General features: G+C 38.9%; 1 protein-coding gene across 1 annotated transcript in view; it reads left to right on the top strand.

The window, feature by feature from the left end:
- The window catches only part of TTC19 (tetratricopeptide repeat domain 19), a 28,166-nt gene extending 889 nt beyond the window's left edge, over positions 1-27,277 (top strand). The window contains exons 2-9 of the mRNA XM_012475082.3: positions 728-838; positions 2,226-2,264; positions 3,254-3,310; positions 3,627-3,688; positions 6,227-6,321; positions 23,665-23,819; positions 25,151-25,313; positions 25,854-27,277. Coding sequence (XP_012330505.1) covers positions 737-838; positions 2,226-2,264; positions 3,254-3,310; positions 3,627-3,688; positions 6,227-6,321; positions 23,665-23,819; positions 25,151-25,313; positions 25,854-25,984 — 804 coding nt within the window. The 5' untranslated portion in view covers positions 728-736 and the 3' untranslated portion in view covers positions 25,985-27,277. The remainder of the gene's footprint in view (positions 1-727; positions 839-2,225; positions 2,265-3,253; positions 3,311-3,626; positions 3,689-6,226; positions 6,322-23,664; positions 23,820-25,150; positions 25,314-25,853) is intronic.
- The last annotated feature ends 601 nt before the right edge of the window (positions 27,278-27,878 follow it).

Below are 27,878 nucleotides of genomic sequence, written 5' to 3'. Positions count from 1 at the left end.
TTGCCTGAAAGCTCTAAATGGCTACTCACAGCGTTTATAATAAAATACAAACTCCTTGCCATGGCTTGCAACACTCCACATTATCTAAACCAGCATACTTTGCCCACCAGTTTGGCAATAATCCTCTGGCTCACCATCCTCCCTTCACATCTGGTTCTTTCCGTTTCTCCCCGAAAACCATTCTCTTCAGCTTGTAGGGACTTGATTCATTTTCTACCCTCTCTGTTTGAGTTATTCTTCTCCCCAGTTCCTTATTTGGTTGGCTTATTCTCATCCTTCCTACCTCAGTTTAGTTGTCATGTTCTTGGAAGGCTAACCTAATTCCCATTTAGAGGAGGCCCCTATCATTTCTTTCTGTCATCTTTATAGCTCTTATTAGTTTTAATTAAGCTTACTTGCTCTATATGATCACCTCCAGCCTGTAGGAAATTAGAGGATGAAGGACAAGGAAGTTCCTTATAAAATATGTTGTAAGATCACATTTCTTCTGCCCGAGTTTCTTGGCCAAAATTTCATCAGATGGCCACACCTAGCTGCAAGGGAGGCTTACCTCCCTGTCGCCTCTGTAGACAATGCCTTGTACATAGTAGGAATTCAGTAAATGTCTGATGAATGAGTAGCTTCCTTCTATCAGTTGGAATGCATAGTTACATACACTTCTGTCTGGTAGCATATGCATCTACTTTATGTTTCATTTTCTATTATTTTGTTTGTCTTCTCTTTTCAGTTGAGCATCATGAAAGATGAGCCAGAAGAGGCTGAGTTAATTTTGCATGACGCTCTTCGTCTCGCCTATCAGACTGATAACAAGAAGGCCATCACTTACACTTATGATCTGGTAACTCTTAACACCAGTCTGAACCACTGAGGAGAAAGGTTGGATGGAAGGGGAGGGTTGTTAGTTCTCCTGATTTATATTCCTGACTTTCATGATGTTCTAAAGCTCTTTTTCTTTTTTTTTTTTCCTGAGACAGAGTTCCACTCTGTCGCCAGGCGCCAGGCACCAGGCTGGAGTGCAGTGGCTCGATCTCGGCTCACTGCAACCTCCGCCTCCCAGGTTCAAGCAATTCTCCTGCCTCAGCCTCCTGGGTAGCTGGGACTACAGGCGCACGCCACCACACCCAGCTAAATTTTTTTGTATTTTTAGTAGAGATGGGGTTTCACCATGTTGGCCAGATGGTCTCGATCTCTTGACCTCATGATCTGCCTGCCTTGGCCTCCCAAAGTGCTGGGATTACAGGCTTGAGCCACCGCACCCGGCTGAACCTCTTTTTCTTTTTTACTGAGTTTTCGTTTGGCTTCAGGTTTGTTTTGTTTTTGTTTTTGTTTTTGAGATGGAGTCTTGCTCTGTTACCCAGGCTGCATTTCAGTGGCGCGATCTTGGCTCACAGCAACCTCCGCCTCGTAAGCTCGAAGAATTTATGTGCCTCAGCCTCCCGAGTAGCTGGAATTACAGACGTGCACCACTATGCCTGGCTAATTTTTGTATTATAGTAGAGACGAGGTTTCACCATATTGGCCAGGCTGGTCTCCCAACTCCTGACATCAGGTGATCCACCTGCTTTGGTCTCCCAAAGTGCTGGAATTATGGGTGTGAGCCACCATGCCTGGCTTCAGTTTTTTTACCTTTGGGGTGACATAAGACCTCTCAATTACAGACCAAAAAGAAAGCAGTATCATTAGCATGTTTCTTTTTTTTTTTTGAGACGGACTTTTACTATTGTTGCCCAGGCTGGGGTACTAACAGTACGATCTTGGCTCACCACAACCTCCACCTCCTGAGTTAAAGTGATTCTCTGCCTCAGCCTCCCAAGTAGCTGGGATTACAGGCATGTGCCACCACGTCCTACTAATTTTTGTATTATTAGTAGAGATGAGGTTTCTCTGTGTTGGTCAGGCTGGTCTTGAACTCCCAACCTCAGGTGATCTGCCTGCCTCGGCCCCCTAGAGTGCTGGGATTACAGGCGTGAGCCACCGTGCCCAGCCATTAGCATGTTTCTTTAATGATGAGTGGACCTAGATTTGGTTTGTTACCAACAAAGTATGTGCAAGTATTTACTTCAAACACGATTGTTGTTCTGTACTTCTAGCAGATTAATTGGTGACATGCTTTTCATTTTAAACTATTTTTTCAATTTTGAGGGTGAAAGCAAAAGGGAATTTTAAAGTTTGAAATAAATAGGAACGGTGCTCTAAACTGAAAAACAATTGTAATTTGCTTTCAGATGGCCAATTTAGCATTTATACGGGGTCAGCTTGAAAATGTAAGTAAATTACTTTGTAATACCTTGAATTTGTAAAGGAGTAGCCTCAAGGGAACCGTAATAGTAAGGGTACAGCCTAAGCTGCTATAACAAAGAGACCCCAAAATAGTGACTCAAACAAGATAAAAATGTATTTCTCTTTGTTGTATTAGTCCAGAGATAGGCTAAAGACTGAAGGCAGATAGACGAATAGGCACCATTGCTCTCTGATCCAGAAGTCCAGATTCCTTCTAAGATAAGCCCTCATCTGCCTGGATGAGCTGACTCACCTCCAGCCTCCAGGAAGGGAGAGAAGATGGACTGTGAGCAGCTTCCTTATATGATTTAGAAATTCACATTCTTTCTGCCTGCATCCCTTGGCCTAAATCTTATCATATGACCATATCTAATTTCAGGGGGCCAATCTGCTAAAATTGACTGAATTTTTTTTTTTTTTTTTTTTTTTTTTTTTTTTCAAAATAAGGTGTTGCTCTCTTGCCCAGGTTGGAGTGCGGTGGCTTGATCATAGCTGACTGCAACCTCGACCTCCCAGGCTCAGTTGATCCTCCCACCTCAGCCTCCTGAGTTGCTGGGACTCCAGGCGTGTGCCACAACACCTGGCTAATTTTCTTTTTTTTTTTGTAGAGACAGGGTTTCACCATGTTTCCCAGGCTAAATTGAGGGGATTCTGTAATCAAAAAGATGGAGAAGGAGAGTGACTATTAGGAGACAGTTTGTAGTCTTGTGCTACAGTGGGTTTGGATAAGTAGTTAATCTCCAAGTTTGTTTTCTACTTATCACAGAGTAGTTTAAGGTACATAGAGGATGTTGGGGGTCCTGATATTTTGATCTGCTTTCCTTTCAAAAGGGTATTTTCCTGTGTGTGTGTGAGTGTGTGTGTGAGTATATGTGTTTCACAAGGAACGAGGCATCAGACTGTTACTGAGAATCCAGGGTCATCTATATAGTGAGGCCCAATTAAAAGAAAAATCTTTTCCTTATGCTTTTAGGCTGAACAACTTTTTAAAGCAACAATGAGTTACCTCCTTGGAGGGGGCATGAAGCAGGTAAGGACATTGCTTAGTATTGGCCCCTCACTGAAGCAGTTTTCAAAACATTCTTGTCTCCTGAAAACTCTGCCCAGCCCCTACCATACGCTTTGGTCAGGACAGGTGGAGTTTCCCTCCCAAGATCTGTATAGAAATTGCCATTCTTTCACTAAATGCAACAGCATGATCACCAAGGAATTGACAGTTGGCTGATCACTCTAAAACAATAAAGGCTATGGCTTTGAGGCCACCGTCAGTCTGGAATTTGATCTGAAATATTGCATGAGAAAATGTTACTTGTTATGAATTCCCTTCATTTCTCTTTCTCTCACAGGAGGACAATGCAATAATTGAAATCTCCCTAAAGTTGGCCGGTATCTATGCGGCGCAGAATAGGTAAGTATAACAGCCAGGGAGTAGGACTGTGGGCAGAAAACTGTCTTTGGGATCTTACATAATATTCATTGCCTACCGGTCATCTGGGTCTCCCAGAAATTGGGTGTCACACTCAGTGTTCCATCCCTCATCTTTGAAATTGTCAGTCTTTTCCAGTTTGCCCCTGCTGTTTCCATTAGCCTGCCTAGTGGGGCACACAACATCTCTGGCTGCCCTGTGACAAAGCTAATCAAGTGTTCTGTTGCTGCTTGAAGTAGGAAGGGAAGTTAGAGTTAGAACTTTAGTTTAACTTTTCCTAGAAGAGGAAAGAGCAATGTAAAAGCTGCTGGGGATGACATATTAATACTTTCAAGAAGCCACTTGGCTGGTATAAATAGAGTCCAAAGATGAAGCATGTAGGATGTAAGCAGAGAACTCGTCTAGAGAGTTATATTTTGGGGTGAATTTAGGGAGAGACCTAAGATTAGCTTCCCTTAGGGTTTTAGTGATGCAGAAGTTGGTGTGAGAGGTTTGGAGTGACATGGAGCCTGATGCTGTAGAAAGGGTACTCACCGAGGCCAGGCCCTGGCATTGGTCCCTGCTGTCCTACTCACCAGCTCCTTTGTTCTCATCAGGACCTGCATAGTCTGCTTGCATTCTGATTGGACACTAGAGAGGCTAGAGCTTCCTGAAGCCTTTGACTTCAAGTCTTTTGAGGAGCTTTGAGCTTGGCCCATGCCAGAGAACACTGCATCTTGATCAATCTTTCTTGGAGTTGTAACAAACATGCCTAGTTCTTGATTGGGAATGAACTTCTAGGGTAAGAAGAAGCCCAGAGCTAATAAACATTGTTGAGTAAGACAAACTCATAGTCTTGTAGAGGTGAAAGCTAGTAATAATTAGCCTCTAAGTTACTTGGTACTTTGTACTTTTCATTTTGTTTTATTAAGAGAAACATGAGACCAGAAAAGACATGGCCAGATCTGGGGCTTAAAAGGCTGATATAAGTTAGGAGGGGAATTGTTTGTAGATCTCTTGGCTCTGACTGGGAGCCTCTTGTGGGCAGCGTCCACTTGCCTTGTATTATGGCTAAAGAGGGCCCTCTTGCCAAGGTTTGAGTATAGGGAAGAAGGGGGGTGCTTCTGTTCTGAGAACAGAGCAGAATAGTAGGGTCATAAATTCTCCAATGGCAAAGCACTAGAGAAGATGAGCTTTTTAGTGCCACTTGTATAAAAAACTAAAGCCAAAACTGAAGAACAAGAACCAAAGCTGAGCTCCTGAATGGAGAAGGGATTTCTGTCACATTTCTTCTGTGTCTCTAAAAAGCAGCAGTCTGTCTGCCTGCTTGGGTTGACTGAACCCTCTCCAGATGATTGAGGGTCCGGGGCTGCAGAGTTGGGTTAAATGACTTCTATTGCCATAGCTAGGAGTTCCATTTCTGTAAAAGAAATTTTTTTTTGGAGAGGATGGAGTTTCACTCTCGTCACCCACCCTGGAGTGCAATGGCATGATCTCACCTCACTGTAACCTCTGCCTCCTGGGCTCAAATGATTCTCCTGTCTCAGCCTCTTGAGTAGCTGGGATTACAGGCACCTGCCACAATACCTGGCTAATGTTTGTATTTTTAGTAGAGACAGAGTTTTGCCATATTAGCCAGACTGATCTCGAAACTCCTGACCTCAGGTGATCCACCGGCCTCGGACTCCCAAAGTGTGGGGATTACAGGCATGAGCCACTGCACGTGGCCCTGTAAAAGAAACTTTGATCAAAGACCAGCTTGAAAGAAATATAAAATGACTAAACTCCTCAGAAGCTATATGAAGTCAACAGTTGGAATCCTCAACTGCAGGGTGGCCTGAGCCACCTACTTCAGGGTAGTATTACTTGAACAGGGGTAAGGCTTTCACACATGGAGAAACTGATTCACTGGATACCATTTGTTCATGGGAGATGATGAAGACTACTGGCTATGTCAGTTATTAAAATTATGGTAGCATTCCTAGTTCTTTATGTCTTAAAGTTATATTAAATAGATGACTTAAAAAATACTTCTGAGAAATGGCAGATTTGACACTCTTTAGACTTTAAGCAAAGTTCCCTCTTCCTATTTTACACTTCCTTTACTGATAATGTTTAAATTGAGCTGGAAGAATGAAGATAAAAGAGGAATTTATGAAAAGGTAAATGGACCAGGCAGAGTGGCTCATGCCTGTAATCCCAGCACTTTGGGAGGCCAAGGTGGGCGGATCACCTAAGGCCAGGAGTTTGAGACCAGCCTGGCCAACCTGGTGAAACCCTGTCTCTACTAAAAATACAAAAATTAGCTGCGCATGGTGGCAGGTGTGTGTAATTCCAGCTACTTGGTAGGATGAGGCAGGAGAATTGCTTGAACCCAGGAGGTGGAGGTTGCAGTGAGCTGAGGTTGCGCCATTGCATTTCAGCCTGGGCGACGAGTGAAACTCCGCTTGAAAGAAAAAAAAGAAGAAAAGGTAAATGACTGATTACGCTTCAAAGAAAAAAAGAAAAAGTAAATGACTGATTATTGATTTTGCTTTACAGGCAGGAATTTGCTCTTGCTGGCTATGAATTCTGCATTTCAACTCTAGAGGAAAAAATTGAAAGAGAAAAGGAATTAGCAGAAGACATTATATCAGGTAGGAAACCTGTTATCTGGGCATTGCCTTTTCTCCACAAAAGGCTTTATTTTACACTTTGAGAAATGGAAAGAGATCTAAATTGGGAAGAGGGAAAGTTACCTATTTTGTAAAATAGATGGCTATCTTTAAGGTATCAGCAGAAGTTTTGGAATAAGATGTTTTGTTTAAAATATTTGACTGCTGTTTTGGTGGGTTTTTTTAACCCTGTTGGTGACACGTTCATAATTTATCTGTTAACTTTTAGTTACATGTAACTCATGGAAAATCAGGGAGCAGAAGGAGGTCTTTCATCTTTTAGTTCAGCTACCAATTGAAATGGTTATTATGTTTTAGCCCTAAATAAACAGCAAGTTAAGAAGGAAGAGAAAAAAGCTCATGTTTTTACAATTCATCCTCACTCATTATGGAGGCTAGGAATAGAACTGGATGAGCAGGAAGCTCTCTAGCTCTCCATTTTGGGTTTCTTAATTTGGGTTGAAGTATTGAGAATTTTCATATGTGACATTTATTCAATACCTACTCTATACCAAGAGCTATTGAGATGGTAGGGATACAGCAGTCAACTCTACTGGACTTAATTGTCTTCTCTCTCCTGAACATATAGTAGTTCCCCCAGTAGATGCCTGAAACAAATTCTAATACACTGTTTTTTCTATACATATGTTCTTATGATAAAATTTAATTTATATTAGGCACAGTAAGAGATTAATAACAGTAACTTAGAACAGTTATAACAGTATAGTGTTAACAGTGTCACAGACAGAAGATTCATTCTCTTGTAGATCTTAGCAACTTCAGCATACAATTTTTGTTTCTTATTGTCGAGAACTTTCACCTTTTCATTAAAAGGAAGCACTTTCTGACTTCTCTTTGTCATATTCAAATTACCAGTGTCACTATTGCACTTTGGGGCCATTATGTAAAATATGGATCGCTTGAGCACAAGTACTGCGACATGATGGGTTGATCTGATACCTGAGACTGCGGCTAAGTGACTGAGGCCAGGTGCTGTATGCAACATGGGTATGCTGGACAAAGAGATGATTATATGTCCTGGTCTGGATGGAGTGGGACAGTCCAAGATTTCATCATGCTACCCAGAATAGCATGCAATTTAGAAACTTATGAATTATTTATTTCTGGAAATTTTCCATTTAATATTTTTTGGACCATGATTAACTGCAGATAACGGAAACCTCAGAAAGTGAAACCGTGCATTAGGAGGGGTCACTGTATGCCAATTTTTTTGTCTTCACCACTCCATTGAAGCTACCTTTATCCAAGTCACCAAATCCAGTGGTTACTTCTCAATCCTTAACTTACTCATCAGCAGCTTTAACTTAGCGGATCACTGTCTTTTATTGAAAATACTTTCACGTGGCTTCTGGGATGCTTCATTGGTCTCTTCAGTGAGGTGAGTGTTGGCAGGCCGTGGGGCTGTTTTCAGCCCTATTCTCTTTTCTTTCTGCCCCCACACCTAGGAGATATCCTTTAATTCCATACCTTTAAATATTAGATTTACACCTTCAGCCCCAACTTGCCCCCAAATGGCAGACTTATGATTATGATTGCCTACCTGACATCTTGACTTGACGTCTAATGGTCATCTCATGCTTAACATGTCCAGAATGGGTCTCCTCAGTTTTGCTATTCACAATTTGTTTCTCCACTAGTCAGTCTCAGTTTTATAAATGGCACAACACTCACTCATTTAGTTGCTTTGACCAAGAACCTGAGAATTGTCCATGATTTCATCTTCATTCCTCATATCTAATCCATTAGCAAGTTGTATTGGATCAGCCATCAAAATATATCCATATCTGACCATGTCTCATCCCTTTACCCTACTGCGTTGGTCCAGACCATCACTGTTTCAAGACTTCAGTATCTTTGATCACCTTTAGAAAAAACTTAGAGTCCCTGTGTGGACCTGTAAGGCTCTTTTGACCTGGGCCCACCCACCTCTTTCATGCCATCTACTACTCTCCCCTTGCTGGTTCTAGTCTCTCCACACTGGTCTTATTCTTGCACATTCCAAGCTCAGTGCTGCTTTAAGGCCTTTTTGCTTGATATTCCCTCTTCCTAGACTATTCTGTCTTCTCCCATACTTCACTCAGGTTGCTGCTCAAATATCACTTCCTTGGAGTCCTCCCCTCACTAAAACAGTCATCTCTTCCAACCTTACTATTGATCTACTCCTCTTTCCTTTACTTTTCTTCATCACATTTGAAAGTAGAGGTGTGTGTGTTGTGTGCTTGTGTTTGTTTCTCCACTAAAAGTATGTTTTTGTTCAAAAATTTTTAGTCTTTGTCTTCCTTATCAAAGAAGGATAGAGACTTCATCCATTATGCTCACTGCTAAATCCTTGGTGCCTAGAACAGTGCCTGGCACATAATAGAGGCTCAGTAATTACTGAATGAAAGAACAAAAGACCCAAGAAAGACCAATAAGTAAATCCAGTTTCAGTGCAGTGTGGAAGTGCTTTGAGGAAATCCACAAGAGGTGTAAAAACAAGTCTAGCTGTCAAGCAAGTCACTTTTGAACTATTCACACCCTTGCTATCTTTCATTCGTAGTGTTGACTGCGGTTTCTTAGGAATGTAAAGCTATATTTTCTGACTCAAAAAGTAGTATCAGTAAACACTGAAGAAAATTTAGAAAAGTGCTAAGAAGTAAAGATCATCTATAATCGTACTGCTAAGAAAAAGCTACTGTTTATTTTTTAGTAAGTCTTTTTGGGTCACATTTTAAGAAATAAATTTGGGATGATACTATATATGCTACTTTGTAACCTGAGTTTTAAAAATTTAGAAACATATTGTGAAAACGCTTCTTTTTTTTATAGGCAAAGGAATTCTTGTTGGATAGAGCAAGCTAATTTCTATTATAAACATTATTTTTACGTTTTATTAGTTGTGCAATATAGAAAATGTGTTACATGATTGTTCATCTTATTTTTTTGGGGCAAAGAAATAAATTCCTACCTATTCAGTTTTGCACAAAGCAAATCTATTATCAAATTTATGTGCTTTTTATTGACACATCTAACTCTATCCTAAGAGAACATTACTTAAGATCACATAAAAACTTGCTCTAGCGTAATTATCTTGTTCCCCATGTAAGTATATGTACTTACTGAGGAAATGCCCATAAAATATTAAATGAAAACTTTGGTTACAAAACAGTATAGTTAATATGTAGACTAAAGATAGACATGGAACAAAGGCTGAATGATACATATCAAAATATAGGCAGTGATTCTCTTTGGTTGATTTATAGGGAATTTATATTTGTGTTTCTCTGAGTATTCTATAATTTTTTACAACAAATTTACATTTTTCTTCTTAAAATTGATTTCCATTGTTACCTGTTAGTATAAAAAGTCAAATAATATTAATAGTACAAAGCTTAATTTAAGATAGCATTTTCTTGCTACCTCACCCCACCCCATCTGTTTTCAACTCTTAACCAGTTTCTTCTGGTATTTACCTTTACATTTCTCAATAACATAAAATTGTTATTTCCTGATTCATTATTTTCAGAATCTGCTGATTTATGGAAAAGTGAAGATTTAGTGCAATTTCTGGTTATGTCTACATCATGAGTGTATGAATACTGTTAGCTGCTGAGCCAAGTAACATGATTACAGAATTATATTTCCTTTTGTGTACATTTTGCTTCCTTTGCAGTTAACTAGGTTTTTTTCGTGGCTCTATTTGTTATGTATGTGTCAGATAATCTTCACTTAACCATATTACTTGCTTTCTTCAATTTATAAGCTTTTCCAGTATTCTAGAGTTCATGTTGGCTCACTTTTCATTGGCATGGGTGGCCATAGGCATTCAGTCTTCATCTTCCTTTTTTTTTGTTTTTGTTGAGACAGGTGTCTCACTCTCTCACCCAGGCTGGAGTGCAGTGGCGTGATCTTGGCTCACTCTTAAGCTCTGCCTTCCTGGGTTTAAGTGATTCTTATGCCTCTGCCTTCCAAGTAGGTGGGACTACAGGCGTGAGCCACCATGCCCGGCTAATTTTGTATTTTTAATAAAGACAGTTTTACAGTGTTGGCCAGGCTGGTCTCAAACTCCTGACCTCAGGTGATCTGCCTGCCTCAGCCTCCCAAATTGTTGGAATTACAGGCATGAGCCACTGCTCCTGGCCATGTTATATCTTTTTCCTCCTGTAACTTTCATTTTAGTGGTATTTAGGGAAGGAGTGGAGAGAAACACGTGTTCAGTTCAGCATAGTAAATCTGTCATTGGGCATCAAGATAGTGTCCAAATCTGTTTCTTTAAAGTGGATTCTTAGCACTGAGATTTTGAAGTCATGAGTAGCAGCACATTTTAAGGTTGTTGATGACTGTTGCCAAATTGCCTTTGAAAGGGCTGTGTTACTTTATATTTCCTGGTTCTGCTATTTATTTACCTTGTGACTTTGATCAAATTACTTAATCCCTGTGTGCTTTTTCTTCAGTGTGGGATTAAAAGTAGTACTTATAGGACCTTTAGGAAGGTTGAATGAGTTAATACATAAAAAGCACTTAGAATAATACATTGTAGCTGCTCAAAAAGTGTTTGTTAGTGGTTTGTATTATTGTGGTAAGGCTATATCCTCCTCCCGAGAACTCATTAATTGTTATAATCTTTGTTAGCTTGATGATATGGCCTTGGTGGATTATCTAGCATTTCTTTGATAAGCAGTGAGGTGTATCTTTTTCTTTTCTTACCATGTCTTAGGGTGCTGAGAGGTTTTTCTTTTATTGGAGCTTTATTGTAAAAATATTAACCCTTTGTCTCTTGAGTTTTCCTCCTGATTTGTGTTTATAGAGTGGGTTTTTTTTCCCTAATGAAAAGGGAATATGAAATTAACATTTGTATAAAAAATTATGAGAATCGGCCAGGCACAGTGGGTCACACCTGTAATCCCAGCACTTTGGAAGGCGGAGGTGGGCGGATCACTTGAGGTCAGGTGTTCAAGACCAGCCCTGGCAATGTGACAAAACCCCATATGTACAAAAATTAGCTGAGCGTGGTCATGCACCCCTGTAGTCCCAGCCACTTGGGAGGTTGAGGTGAGAATCTTTTGAGCCTGGGAGATGAAGGTTGCAGTGAGCTGAGATTACACCACTGCACTTCAGCCTGGATGACAGAGCAAGACCCTGTCTTGGGGGAAAAAAAAAAGGGATTGTGAAAATAGACAAGTGGCCCAGCATTACAAGTACCTTTGGAGCTCTTTCTGCCTGAGATACTGCTTTCCTTAATCTTGTCACTGTCATTCATTTGCTTTTCTTTAGTTTTACTCTGTGTCCCTTAAGAAGATGTCCTTTAGTTTTTGCATATTGCTTTTAAAAATTTAAGTAGGCTGAGTGCAGTGACTCATACCTGTAATCCCAACACTTTGGGAGGCCAAGGTGGGAGGATCACTTAAGCCCAAGAGTTTGAGATCAGACTGGGCAACATGGCGAGATCCTGTCTCTTAAAAAAAAAAAAAAAAAAAATGAGTTGTACACAGTGACACATGCCTGTGGTCCCAGCTACTTAGGAGACTGAGGCAGGAGGATAACTTGAGCCCAAGAGGTTGAGGCTGCAGTGAGCTGTCATAGTGTCAGTGCACTTCAGCATAGGCAACAGAGAGAGACCCTGTCTCAAAAAAAAAAAAAAAATTATATAAATGAATCATAATATGTATTCATTTTAGGGCATTTTTATGACTTGTCTGAGTAATCTTTTTGGAATTAGATCAGAATTCATTTCTAATTTCCTTTGCTTTTATTAATTTTTAATAAATACTAAGTAGCTGTTCTGTGCCAGGTATTCTAGGATTTGAATAGCAGCAAGGAAGGCAAAAGTCTCTGCCCTTCTGGAGCTTAATGCTTAGAGAGGTATTTTTCAAGCTTTGAAATCATATGAATTCTCACTCATCTTTCCTTACAATCTTCTATTTTTTCCTCTTTATTTCTAAACAATTTAACTTTTTAGTATATCTGGAATTTATTTTGGTGTGAAGCTGGTAACTTTTCTTACAGATAGTAATCAATCTTTATGTACTAAGTAGTATATACTTGGCTTTCTTCTGGGGTTTTCCATTCTAATGTATTTGAGGACTCTTATAACAGTATACATTGTTTGAATCAAATATTTGAGTTAATACAATAGGACAGCTGACACATGCTTCCTTTGCAAAATTCCTTCCTACTTTTCATGTGAATTTTAGAATTCTGTCAACTTCCCAAAGTGCCTTGAGACTGAATTATCAGATTTGCATTATATTTACAAATTAGTTTGAGGAGATTGCCATCTGAATTAAAGTTAGCATACCTTTGACTGTAAAGAGCAGAAATTTCAGCTAAATGGGTTTAACAGTAAGGACACTTACGTCAAGTAGCTGGCAGTCAGCAATAGGGAGCAGGCTGTTGAGTTAGTTGATAATGTGATTCATTGAAATCATTAAGGAACAGGCTCTTTCCATCTTTCCTCACTCATTCTCAATGTGTTGGCTTTTTTCCCATGCTCCCTTGTGGTCGAAACATGACTATAGCAATTCCCAGGAATCTCATCCAGAAATGACAGTGTCCAGAGAAAAAGGAGACTTCTTTGATGTTTCTCATAGGATCAAGGTAATCTTTCCTAGAAGTCTCCAAGTAGATTTATCCTTACTTCTCATTGGCTAGAATTGGGTCACATGCCATTTCTAACCCAGTCCTTGGCAAGAAAAATGGATTATCATGATTGGCTAAAACTGATTGATATCCTTTCCTGAGGATGTGAGTCATGTGAGAAAAGAATGGATACTGGGACAGACAGCTGCTCTGCTAACAAAGGAAGATCTTTGTAATAGTGAGCCGTCTCACTGAGGAATTATTATAGTTTTCTTCATATGGATGACAGCTATTTATTACATTTGATTCTGACTCCTTGACTGAACTCTTTGCTTTTCAGTTGATATTCACACTAATTCTGAGAAAAATGAAGTCAGAAAAAAGTAAAAGAAAAAAATAATGTAAAAAGATACTCACACGAATTCCAGATTTATGATTATACATTCCTGAAATCATGATACAGGTTGAGCATCCCCTAGATCCAAAGCTTTCTGAGTGCCAACATGATGCTCAAAGTGCTCATTGGAGCATTTGAATTTGGATTTTTGGTTTTGGCATGCTGGCAGTATCCAAAGCAAATATTCCAAATTCTGAAAAAATCTGAAATCTGAAACACTTTTGGTCCTAAACATTTCAGATAAGGAATACTCAACTTGTAATTGTTTCCTTACAGAAAATTATACTACTATTTCCCTCCACTTCCTTTATTAAATTAGTTCATTGGCTGCACCTTTAGAACATTAAGCAATAGTAGTAATAGGCAACTTAGTCTTATATACAATTTGGTACCAAACTATATGAATATATTTATTACTATTATATATCTAGAGCAGACCAAGCTTGCTTATAGGTTAATTGCTCAATACCTGTGTACTGCTGAATAATATTTAATGCTGATATGTAACTTTTGTGTTTCTTAAGAGATCCACAGTATATTTCTTATTGTATTGTTTGTATTATTGTGTTTGTATTATTTGTCATTGCAGGGTTGTATTGTGATAAAATGAATTGGGATGGTTTTTGTATTTTCTATTCTGAAATAAGTATGGGATATTGCATTGGAATGATCTGTTTCTTGAAAAGTTGTAGAGTCTATGATGCCAGATGGACCAGAACTCCTGAGTTAATTCTCTGGCAGCTTTTTCCTTCCTTCTTGATTACTCATGTATTTCTTCCATTTTCTTGATTTAATTTCAGTACATAGGACAGTGCTAAATACATGATAAGCATTAATAAATATCTGTTGAATAAATGAACATATGGGTCAACAAATTTTATAAACCTATTTGCTAGAAGAAACTTTAAGGAATTATATTTTTAAAGCATATTTTACACTACTCTTATATGTCTGAGATCATCTTCCTTTTCTGTTTCCTAATTTTATGATGTATATTTTTTTAACTAGTAAAAAGATGTTTCCCACTGATTTCTTCCTCCTCCTTTCCTTGAAAGGTTTTATTCCTTTTCATATTTTAAATACTCAAAACATTTCTGAAAAGTTATTTTTGATGACATAATATTTGGTACCGTGAGTGTTTGAAGTCTGGAGCCTGAGTTCAGATTCTGGTTCTGCCACATATTAGCAATGGACAACCTATTTAACTTCTCTATTCTTAGCTTCCTTATCAATAAAATGAAAATAATAATAGAACTTACCTCATAGAGTTAGGAGAATCAAATGCTTCAGGTCTATGATCAGTACGCATTAGGCACTATACAAAAGTTTGTGGAATGTGATATATTTACTAATTTATTATATGATTTGGCACCTATATTTTACCACTCTCAATTTTATGAAGGACTTTTCTGGCTTTTGTATTTATACTTCTCCTTGGTTTTAATTTTGTTGATTCATTCAAAGAGCCAAATTCAGGTTTCATTAATTTTCTTTATTTTTCTATTTTCCATTTGACTTATTTCTACTTTGTCTTTATTACATCTCTCCTGTTTGCTTTAGGTTTATTTTGTTTTCTTTTCTCTTTTTTTTTTTTTTGGTTTCTTAGGTGGGAGATTAGGTTGTTGACTTAAGGTTTTTCTTCTGACATAATTGCCACATAACTATTAATTTATAACATCTCATTAATTTTGGTGTATTTTCATGTGTCTCAAGTATTTTCCATTTTTTTTGTGTGATTTCTTCTTTGACTCTTTGGATATTTAGGAGTATATTGATTAATTTTCACATATTAGTGAATTTCTCAAATTTCCTTCTTTTGGATCCAGTTTCATTCCATTGTGTTCATAGAACAACTGTGCATGATTTTATTTATTGAGACGTTTTATGGCCTCACATATGGCTTATCCTGGAGAATGTTGCATGTGCATTTGAGAATTGTGTGTATTCTGTTGTTGGTGTTTCCTGTGAATGTCTGTTAGGTTTAATTGGTTTATAGTGTTATTCAAGTCTTTTGTGTCCTTACTGATTTTGTCTAGTTGTTCTAGATATTTTTTTTTTCCTTGAGACGGATTCTCACCCTGTCATCCAGGCTGGAGTGCAGTGGCATGATTTCGGCTCTTCTGCCTCCCAGGTTCAAGCCATTCTCCTGCCTCAGCCTCCCAAGTAGCTGTAGTCCCAGGTCTGTGCCAGGCGGGCATGGACCTTTTTTTTTTTTTTTTTTTTTTTAGATAGTCTCTGTGTAGCCCAGGCTGGAGTGCAGTGGCATGATCTTGGCTCATTGCAACCCCTGCCTCCAAGGTTCAAGCGATTCTTGTGCCTCCGCCTCCCAAGTAGCTGGGATTACAGGCACATACCACCACATCCAGCTAAGTTTTGTATCTTTCGTTGAGACAAGGTTTCACCATGTTGGCCAGTCTGGTCTCAAACTGCTGACCTCAGGTGATCCGCCCACCTTGGCTTCCCAAAATGCTGGGATTACAGGCGTGAGCCACTGTGCCTGGCCAATTTTTTGTATTTTTATTAGAGATGAGGTTTCACCATAATTGCCAGGCTGTTCCTGAACTCCTGACCTCAGGTGATCTGCCTGCCTCAGCCTCCCAAACTGTAATCCCAGCAGGCTCCCAAACTGCTGGGATTACAGGCCTGAGCTATTGTGCCCAGCCGATAAATTTTTTTAAATCTTTTTTCTTTATACATGTTTCTGTGCTCTGTTTAGATAGTCCCAGATGTATATCTCTGTTATGAATTATCCCTTCATCAGGAAAATGATTCCTTTTTCCCTATTTAAGGTATTTGTTACAAATTCTAGTTTTATATTATCTACTATATCTTACCCTAAAACTTTTCTGAGTCTTTTTTTATTTTTATTTTTTTGAGATGCAATCTTGCTCTGTAGTCCAGGCTGGGGTGCACTGGCGTGATCTCAGCTCACTGCAACCTCCGCCTCCCAGGTCCTGGTTCAAGCAGTTCTCCTACCTCAGCTGGGATTACAGGCATTAGCCACCATGCCCAGCTAATTTTTGTATTTTTTTTTTTTAGTAGGGACGGGGTTTTACCACGTTGGCCAGTCTGGTCTTGAACTCCTGACCTCGTGATCCACCCGCCTCAGCCTCCCAAAGTGTTGGGATTACAGGCGTGAGCCACCACACCCAGCCTTTTCTGAGTCATTTTTCAGTGTGTGTGTGTGTTTTTTTTTTTCTGTGTACGTATCTTGACATTGCCTTTTTTTTTTTTTTGAAACTGAGTTTCAGTCTTCTTGCCCAGGCTGGAGTGCAATGGTGCCATCTTGGCTCACTGAAACTTCTGTCTCCTGGGTTCAAGTGATTCTCCTGTCTCAGCCTCCTGAGTAGCTGGGATTACAGGCATCTGCCACCACCCCTGGCTAATTTTTTTTAGTAGACACGGGGTTTCTCCCTGTTGGTTAGGCTGGTCTGGAACTCCCAACCTCAGGCAATCTGCCCTGCCCGGCCTCCCACAGTGCTGGGATTCCAGGCGTGAGCCACCACACCCAGCAGCCTCAGTGTGTCTTTTGTAGAAGGCTATGGTTGGATTTTTTAGAAACCTGAGTATCATTGTCTTGTGATATAGAATCTGAAAACCTTTTAAAAATTAGTATTAAAAGGGATAATTGGTCTAACTATTGCATTTTAAAAAGTGCTTTCCATTTTTGTTCCTCTTATAGGAACTCTTCCCTCATGGATCTGTATTTGTATTTTGTAGGGAAGGTATATATATGATTTTCAGTTCTATAAGGAGTGACCTAAACATTTCTTAGACATATTTGACTCAGAGGAAAAAATACTGTTTTCAGTTACTTCTCTAAAATGACCTGACTACATTTTAACATTGTCCTGCCTTTCCCTTTTCCTCACTTGTTTTTTCTCTGTGATCTGGAATTTTAGACTTAGTGGAATTTATTGCAGAGGGGAATTCTAAAGCCTGAGTATTTGCCTTGCTTTTTAAGTAGTTTTTTTTTTTGAGGTTAGGGAGTTGTCTGTTTATGAAGCTTGCTTAGTCCCTTGTGAACCTTCATTTTTAGCATCTAGTTCTTTGGAGCTTTGTAGTCTGACCTGGCTCAGTGCTTCTGTTCCACATGACCTCTTTGTCTGGAATGTCATTTACCTGTATGTTGACCTCTCTCTTCTCTATCCTTCACATTATCCCCTCTTCCATCAGTTTTTTTCATCTATATTTTGGGAGGTTTTGCAGTTTATATTCCACATTACCCATTTATTATTAAGAAAAGTCAGTTCTGGACCAGCTGTGGTGGCTCATGCCTGTAACCCCAGTACTTTGGGAGGCTGAGGCAGGCAGATCATGAGGTCAGGAATTCAAGACCAACCTGGCCAAGCTGGTGAAACCCTGTCTCTACTAAAAATACAAAAATTACCCAGGCACGGTGGCAGGCACCTCTAACCCCAGCTACTTGGGAGGCTAAGGCAAGAGAATCCCTTGGATCCGGGGAGTGGTGGTTGCAGTGAGTTGAGATTGTGCCAGATAGAGTGAGACTCCGTCTCAAAAAGGGAAAAAAAAAGAAAAGTCACTTCTGTGCTTTTCTTCTGATTTTTTTGTTTTTTGAGATAGGGTCTCACTGTGTCACCCAGGCTGAAGTGCAGTGGTGCAATCTTGGCTCACTGCAACCTCTGCCTCCTGGGTTCAAGTGATTCTTCTACCTCAGCCTCCCCAGTAGCTGGAAGGGACTACAGGTGCATGCCACCATGCCCAGCTAATTTTTGTATTTTTAGTAGAGATGGAGTTTCACCATGTTGGCCAAGGATGGTCTTGATCTCCTGACCTCATGATCTGCCTGCCTCGGCCTCCCAAAGTGCTGGAATTACAGGTGTGAGCCACCACACCCAGCAGTATATTGTTTATTGATTGATATATACAAGTGCAATAAGTAGGCAAACAAGACCAAATTCAGGATAGTAGCTACCCCTATGCACAGAGGGGTATACAGGGGTTTAAACATTATATATATATATATATATATATATATATATATATATATATATATATATATGTATTCCAAAGCAAATATGGTAAAATACTGAAATTTGGCCAAGGCTGAAAGTATAAATGTATTTGGTAAATCCTCCATCTCAAAGAAAAAAAAAAATTAGCCTGGCATGGTGGTAAGCACCTGTAATTCTAGCTACTCGGGAGGCTGAGGCAGGAGCAGCACTTGAACCCGGGAGGCAGAGGTTGCAGTCAGCCAAGATTGCGCCACTGCACTCCAGCCTGGGTGACAGAGCAAAGATTCTTCTCTCAAAAACAAAGATATACAATAGGGCTAATATATTTTTAAACAATATGAATGGTATCATACTGTACAGTTGTTTCTGTAGTTTGCTTTTGTCACTCAACATTTTGTTGTGGAGATACATCAGGCTGATATTTAAAGCAGTTTTCTTAGCACAGTCCCTGTTTGCCATACTGCATGTCTGCTGGGTTGCATCTGTTTTTAAAGGGTGACTTCCTCTAATTAATCCACTGGTGTGAGGGGTAAGTTGAACCTTTTTTCTTTTCTCACAAGGGATGGTACAAGCTAAAGGTGGCCCTGTTTCCTCAGTACAACCATGGTATACAGTCCATTGTAGAAGTATACCACAGTTCTTCTATTGATGGACCTGTTGGGTTATTCTGTATGTTTTGCTATTAAAAGTCATACTTCATTGAACATTTTTGGACCTGTGTCTTTGTGCACACCTATAAGATATTTCCTAGAATATGTATATAAAAGTGGAGTTGCTGGGGTGCATATAGCAAACTGCTTCTCAGGCTTGCCACAGTGGCTCATGCCTGTAATCCCAGCACTTTGGGGGGCTGAGGTGGACACATCACTTGAGTTCAGGAGTTGGAGACCAGCCTGGCCAACATGGTGAAAACCCATCTCTACTTAAAAAATAATAATAATACAAAAATTAGCGTGTTGGTGGGTACCTGTAATCCCAACTACTTTGGAGGCTGAGGCACAAGAATCACCTAAACCCGGGAAGGTAGAGGTTGCAGTGAGCTGAGATCACTCCAGCCTAGGCAACAGAGCAAGACTCTGTCTCAAAAACAACAGCAACAGAAACCAAATTGCTTATCAAAGTGGTTTTACGTTTACATTTTGACTAGCAGTATATTAGTGTTCTTGATGCTCTCTGTATATCTTTGTTATCATCAGATTTTTTTTTTAAATAATTGCTGGGTTTGAAAAGGAATTTCATTGTGGCTTCACTATATGTTTCTGATTACTGGTAAAATAGAATATCTTTTTATGTATTTATTGGCTATCCAGATTACCTGCTCTGAAAATTAGCTCTTCATATCCTTTGCTTATTTTTTTGAGGGGTTGTCTTTCTTAATGATTTGTAAGAGTTACGTATTCAGTCATTTTATATTTTTATGGGTTACATATCTCCTTGTAGCTTGTCTTTTCACATTAGGGCATTTGGCATAGATGAAAAATTTGGATACTAACAGAATCTTGATATTTACCTTCATAGTTTGTACTTCTTGCGTCTTGATTTGCAGTGACATCTCTATATATATTGTTTTCATAGATTCATGGGGTGCTAATCTTTAAATCTGTAATTATAATTAAGTTTTAGTTTCATTATTTTTCCCTATTGAGTTCAGTACCTTTATGGGTTTTTTCCCAAGAGACAGGGTCTTCCTTTGTTGCCCAGGCTGGAATGAATGCAGTGACACCATCACAGCTCACTACTGCCTCAAACTCCTGATCTCAAGATCCTCCCACCTCAGCCTCCAAAAGAATTAGGACTACAGGCATGTGGCAACGTTGTCTGGCTAATTTTTCTATTTCTTTTTGGTAGAGATGAGGTTGTGCTGTTACCCAGGTTGGTCTTCCTCCTGGGCTTAAGTGGTCCTTCTGCCTCAGCCTCCCAAACTACAGGATTGCAGGTGTAAGCCACCACGCCTAGCCCTTTTATGTGTTTAATTCCTTCTATTTGTTCATTCATTCAACGATCCAGTCAGAAATACTGAGTGCCCATTACATGCTAGATATGCTGCTAGGTGCTGAGATACAGTGACAAAGTCACTGCCTCATGGAGCTACATTTGTGGTGGGGGAAAGATGCATAGTAAGCACTGTCCCACAAGTTGGTGTGTACAAAGATGAATTAAGTGCTGTGTAGATATTTATGAAGGAATATACATACCAGGAATATGTTGGGGCAGTATGCGGTCTTACAGAGTGGGTAGGGAAGGCCTTGTTAGTAAGAAAACCTGGTGAATGGGAGAGAATAGGCCAAGTGGCTATTTGAGGGAAGAAAATTACAGGCAAAGGGCAATTACAGGTATAAGACTTTTGAGGTGGAATATGCTTGACTTACTAGAAGTAAAGAGAACTACTGGAGTTGTTCTGATTTTCTAAAATTCTTGAGGATGAGGCCTGCTTTTTTACTGTCTGCTGATTCTCATTTATGATGAATTGTCATGTTTAGTAATACTGGATTATACATTCATCTTCAGCAAGGTTTTAGCTATACAGTGAGATTTCTGAATAGTTTTGTGTCTTCCAGGCACTCAGCTCCTGGCCTAAATGGATGTTATAAATTAGACATCAAATTTACATGGTAGTCATTTTTCTCATCTAGATCCCAGACTTGGCCATTCAAGCCTCCTTGTCGTCTCCCTCTGCCTGTGGTTGGGGGGTTGAGGGAGTGAAGGATGGAGTGGTGCAGTTTTTTTCACATATATTCTTTTCCTGGGGTTGTGGTCTTAATGGTAATTATCCTGGTTTTATGCATTGGTTTCAGATCGAGTTTTCTGTTTAGTACAAGTCAACAGCTTTAATTCTTGGATTACAGAGACACTCAAACTATCCTACAAAACCAACAAAAACTGGGCTTTTGCTGTGTCAACTCACAGGCTCTCCACTTTGGGTTTTAGCTTACTCCTGATTTCTGGCTTTTAGGGGTTTCCTTCTCTTAGGAGCTCAGCTGTGCATGCAAAGGATGTATGTTGTATTTTTTCTAAGATTACTAGGTGTTTGAAGCAGATGAGTTTCATGTATAGCATTAGGTTAGATCCTGCTTTATTTCCTCCACTACAACCATTAAGACTAATCAGGAAGTGCTAGTCAGTTGACTAATAAGAGATTTAGTTTAACAGAAATTTCAGGGTGTTCCTGGAATTTGGGTGACAAATATCTCTAGTTTCAAAGAGCCTTGCAGACTTCCTATATTGCTATTGATGGTGAGGGGGTATGGGAGAGTTAGAGGTCTATGCTCAAGTTTTTGTAAATTAAGAGATGCTCTTTTGCTATTGTAATAAATGCATATAATTGCTCCAGTACTTTATCAGATTCCCTTTTAGTCTATATTTATGTAAACCTAGTTTGATACTCTGATACATTAAGTATGTTGAGCCATTCTTATATTCCTGGAATAAATGCTGTTTGGCCATCTCTTTAATATATATGATTGTTCCATTTGATAATATTTTGAGTAAAAAAATTCTATAGTGAATCCTGTTTGCTTCATGGACTGAGTATAGGTAGTAGTGTATCTTTTTGTGAGCAGAAGTAATTTATGAAAGAGAATCATGTTTGAAGAAGTAAATATGCCTCAGTTTCAAATGATCTTTTAGGAGCTCTGTATAACGATTCCAGTGTATTTCTGTTATTAAACTACCTAACTTTTTTCTTGTCTATATTAATATTTCAAAGAACCACGTTTAAGTAAATTACTAGAAAAGGAACTCTTTGGGGGAACTTTATTAAATCTATGAAATTTTCTCTTGGCAGTTGTTAAAGGTTTTGTGTTTTCTAAAAGTTAGGTAACATTTATTTTTTAGAAAAGTTTGGTTTTCAAAAAGTGTTTTCATTTTTATTGTGGTCAGAAAGTGCTATGAATTTTAAGTAGCTAAACTGTACCTCATTAATTGTTTTCTCTAAAAAGCTTTGCTGCTTTTGCTTCCACTCCACTACTTAGTGAGAACAGGGGTAACAATTTTCCACTAGAATTGCTTGTCACTTTATTCTTGTACTTTTGTTATACTACTGAACATCTTTTTTAATCATTGCCACAAAATATCTCGCTTTTACCATTTTCACATCGCTCTAGTATATCAACTTTGGAAACAAAAGACATCATTCTAATTATAGCATTCTGTTTTTAGTAGTGGTATTTTCATTTACAAAATACAGTAATTCTTGATTGCTGAAAATGTCATATCCTAGAAAACATAGCATGTCTATGCGTGACGTTAACATCCTTCTTGAACAGTTGTTGGTTGAAGATTCATTTGATGAATCTGATTTTTCCAAAATAGATGAGTCTGATTCAGATGATTCTGGTGTTAGTTCTGTATAGAAATAACTCCAAGAACACTTTTAATATTTATTTTCACATTGAAAATCAGACTTGCTCAGTCTCAAAGAGCATATTTATGTAAAATTAAGTGATGGAAATAAGCTGTACTTTTTTTCTAAATGGGAAGGTATTAAAAAAGAAAATTCTCATTTTAGTAACATAGTCTTCCTTAAACTCTGTATGCCACTTGTAAGATTTCTGAAAACTGAAAACATGGAAGGAAAAGGGTTTGATATGAACAACAGCTTTGCTGGTAAATAAATCCAACTGAACATATTCACTTGGGTGTCTACTAATTTGTTACCTAAGATTATCTAAGGTAACCTCTTTTTCTAGTCTTTTATTGTGTGAACATTTACCTTCTGCAGAGTGTTTGCAGAACTTCCATATAATCTTGCTTATGACCATTTCTGCATTATTTGTATCATCTATTAGAAGTCTTACCCAGGTTGATAGAGGTTACTGTGCTCTAGATCTATGTTTTCCAATTCTTCCAATGTGGCATTAGGTGTTTTATGCTTGTTCTTTTTCAGACACTGTATAGTCAATTCTTGAATGTGTTGAGAGATGCTGTGTCATTGTAAGCTTTATTCTTCTTTTCTGAATGGATTAGCTTTTTTAAATTTTACCTTGCATTCTTTAAATTCAGCTTGTGACTTTGTACTTCAGGATTTTGAGTGTTCTGTTTTCTTACTGCATTGCTTTTCTTATACCCTGCAGATTTTTCATTAGCCTTAGACTTTTTGTTGTTAACTCATTCTTATCTTCATTTGTTTCTGCTGAATATTGTTTCAAACTAAAAATGACATTCCACATTTTAATTGATGTGTGGACTCTTAATCTGCTTAAAATGTAGGGTGAAGTTCCATGATTCCAGCTAGTCTGGAATATGTCATTTAACTGGATGTTAATCCACCTACGTTGTTCCCTAAGTGACATGTGGGTCCCAGTCTGCTGACATATTTGTGGGTCCTGGTAACAACGATTTGAGTAGACTTGCTGATTCCTCTTCTCTCCTTAGTGGAAGAGAAAGCCAATACCCACCTCCTCTTGGGCATGTGCTTAGACGCCTGTGCTCGCTACCTTCTGTTCTCCAAGCAGCCATCACAGGCACAAAGGATGTATGAAAAAGCTCTGCAGATTTCTGAAGAAATACAAGGAGAAAGACACCCACAGGTAAGGGAGGAAAACATAAAAGAGGGAATATAAAACAAAGGCTTCAAATTGATGGGTGTGAAATGTCACACTCATTGAGAACAGAATCAGCAGATGGTCCTAGATCCTCCTTGCTCCCCAGTCTACTCATTTTCTTACCACCAGTACCCTCACCCCAACCACTTGTTTCAGAAAAGATTTGGGACTAGTTATCAGTTACTAGGTCTGTCCAGAACATGTGCATGAGCCATGGTTTGCACAACAGAGCAACCTTTCTACAGGGCAGGACTGGTCAGGCTTCAAAGGACACAGCACAGTATTTCAGAGTGGGGTCTGTATGTACCCCCATTAGAATCTTTATGAGGAACATTTTAATACACGAATATCCTTGCCTTCCTTGCCCCACAGTTAAAATGGCAGGTGAGGAAAGGAATCCGGGACCACATTAAAACCACTTTAAATCATTGGCATATTATAGAATTTAAGTATAATATGTAAAGCTCTGTGTTAGAACATTAAACACATTGAATTGAAATCATCTTTTTGGGTCTCTCCTCCATCAAAATAAGTTCTTAGATGTAAGGAGTGCATGGCTTTGGCTATGAATGCTCGCTACTCCAGTGTAAGACAACTTTAACTGAATCTGTCCAAGGCTGGGGTATATGGGTAGGGTAAGTAATACGTTTTGGAAGAAAAGGGAAGTTGAGCTATGAATTATCTCCATGAAAGGGATTTACGACTTATTATGAAGAGTCTCCTAATGGAGTGAGGAATAATAAGCAAGCAAGCAAGCACAGAATTCAGAGCTCCAAGTCCTAGAGTCGGGGGGCTTAAAGCATGGCATCAGTGGGGAAGAAGGTATGGAAATCTACCTCTTACAGTAGCCAGATTTAAAAAACTTTTACTGGGCATCCTCATAAAATAGATTGTGCATTTCTTGTTTTTGATGAGCCTCAGGGTTATCAGCAGCAACAACATAATACAGTGGAGCTCCAGAGGCAAACAAACCATAAGGGGCTGGCTTCTCAAAGTTGCTCAGCCTTAACTGGGATCATATATATAGCTTCTTGCTGTTGTTTTCATTTGGTGCTTCTAATTGGGTAATTAGTTGGAATAAGGTATATCCATTCCCCAGTTTCCAGATTTGAATTTCTCAAAAGGTCAGACTAACATTGTCCACTGTACAATGTGATTAACAAATGCCCACAAATTTGTTAAAGGCTGATATCCCTCATCTTTTGTGGAATGCTAGGAAAGATTAAATCTTATATATTCACAGTTGGATGAACTCCACATTAACATTCTATGCAGGCATGTTTTTAAAGAAAAAACTTTTTTTCTTTTACATATAGACAATTGTGCTGATGAGTGACCTGGCTACTACCCTGGATGCACAGGGCCGCTTTGATGAGGCCTATATTTATATGCAAAGGGCATCAGATCTGGCAAGACAGATCAGTCATCCTGAGCTACACATGGTACTCAGTAATCTAGCTGCAATTTTGATGCACAGAGGTAGGTAGCAATGGAAACTTAACTGACTTGCTTTAAGGGAGGGATGTCACTGAACTGGTAAATTTGTGAAATGGTGTATAGGAAAGGCAAGGGCCAATGAGGAAACTTGTACATTAAAAGGCTGGTTGAATAATGGCAGAAAAAACCCGAGGTATTATGTTGAAGTACGATTGTGCTCAAGTCACAAAACTTCTACAGTCCTGCATTAGCCTCTCAAATCCCATCAAGCTGCAGAAAACTTTGCGATGATAGTCCCTTATCATTTTCGAAACCTGGGATGACAGATGTATTACACATACCACCATTCGTGAAATCTTTGGCTAATTGAGGACCCCAGGATATACTGGAAAGGATGGTTAGAAATTCCACAGAATTTAGTGGAGTTCCAGCCTGTCAGATGGGGATGAGATGAGGCAGCACCAGCCTGTCACTTCATAAGCACACAGTAAATTATCCCTATATCCTCATTAGTGCTCTCTCTTCAGAATCACCTTGAAAACATACACTTTCTTACTATCCCTTCTCTCTGGGTTGTTTTAGAACGATATACACAAGCAAAAGAGATCTACCAGGAAGCACTGAAGCAAGCAGAGCTGAAAAGAGATGAAATTTCTATACAACACATCAGGGAAGAGTTGGCTGAGCTGTCAAGGAAAAAAGTATACCTTTGACTTAAATTCTGTCAAGCTCTAAATCCGTTTTTGTGTAGGGAGAATAATGTCTAGTAATGCAGAAGAATAGGTATTATTTTTCCCGTCTCTGTGGCACCCAAATCAATGGCTTAAATCTGTTGTTTTTGATATTCAGGTTTCCTCAATTTCACCTTAGTGAAGGACGAGTTATATACACTGCCATTTTTGTATTTTAAAGGAAAAATGACTTTCATTCCCAATGATTATGATCTTTCAGGACTGCTGTTAAGTAATGGTTTCAGTTGTAACATATGACTAGGTGCTGTCCCTGCTGGTCTAAGTAGAACTATAGATTAATATGGGCTGGCTTTCCTGTGGGCTGTGGGCTGTGGGTGTGGTGATTCAGCCTGGCATTTCTATCATCAGTTTGTGGTCTACTGATTTGCTGCACTCTCTTCTCTTACTTTATCAATATCTGGCAAACTGACCAGAATTACCTTTCTCATGGCAAAGGGGATTATGGTGAGTTTTTCTTATAATCTGTTTCATGAAGCACAATGTGGAATTTAATGCATAAAAGAGAAAAAGTAATAGTTTCCTACCAGCATCCAGCATGAAGTTTTAAAGTGGGAATTGGGCATGTGACAGTATATAGCACCCACATTTTATTTGAATTTAAATAAAAGTGAACCATATGTATCTGGTTATATAAAACTACTTAAAAATAGGGGTGGACTAGAAAGAATGATGTAACCTTTTGTCGATGTTATCTGAACACTCTACTACCCAGCCTTAGTCACACAACTGAGTCATCTCAAGTACTCTTTAAGGACACACACGCCCAGGGCTAAGTCAGAATAGGGCCCTACAGGTGTATTTAAAAACTTCTCGTAATTTCGATGTGTACTGCTGGTATAGTTAGTTGAACTACTGACCTGGATCTTAGTCCTAGCCTTTTTGCTTTTGTGATTTCAGTATCTTCATCTGTGAAGTAGGGAAACACTGAGATTCTTTCTTAGCCATGGGAGAAGGTATTTGGTTAGATGACTTTGAATGAATAGACTGCTGTGCTAAAAGAGCTTATCACATTGCTTCAAAGTATGTAAAGATACATAGGTGGGTGCTCTTACCTCAGCAGTTGTACAAATATATCTTGAGCCATTTACCAAAGGGAAAAGACAGTTTAAACTTTCTAGGCACCATAAAGGAATACTAAAACTGTTGGTATGCCTGTGTGGGTGGGATGTGAGTGGGACCGATAAACTGCTATTTTTGGTTCGTATGTACATACTGGAAGAATCTTTTCGTAATAAATGAGACTACACAACAATATTGTACGTATCCCAGTAATCTCTGCATTTCTCAAAAAACAAAACAAAACAAAAAAAAACTTCCTGAAGAATTAATGAAAACACCGGAAACCCTGAGGTCCAAATCCTCAGGGATTAGACTAAAACTAGAATTTTGTTCAAATCTCATATTATTTACCACCCAGATAATGCCGTTAATCAAGTCTAGCTCAGAGAGATAAATACAACATAAATCAGACTGTCAGTAGAAACCAGTATTAACATATGGTGATTTCTTTAAAAAATTAATGTCAACCACTTACCTTTTGCATGGAGAATGTTTTTACCTTTTCACAACTTGCAGGGGTTACTGAAAGGTTTTTCATTGCAAGTTTAATTTATTAATTTTAAATCATCCACAGTAGTTAAGTTCATGGTCCGTTGTTGGAAACACTAGGAGTTTTCAGGACAGTGTCTTCATGTGGGTGTTCTCATTACAGTTCATTTGCACTGTTGTAAAATAAGGTATTGAAGCAAAAGGAGGACTGATCTCCTTTACTGACTGGTCCAAATTCAAAAGTGAATTGGTTAAAATTATATGACTAAATTTTTGGACTGTCCAATGGTCAGTGGAGTTTTTCCGG

Source organism: Aotus nancymaae, unplaced genomic scaffold (genome assembly GCF_030222135.1).
Source record: "Aotus nancymaae isolate 86718 unplaced genomic scaffold, 86718_ANA_hifiasm-v0.15.2.pri h1tg000018l, whole genome shotgun sequence".
NCBI lineage: Eukaryota > Metazoa > Chordata > Mammalia > Primates > Aotidae > Aotus > Aotus nancymaae.
This window is presented reverse-complemented; position numbering and strand designations above follow the sequence as displayed.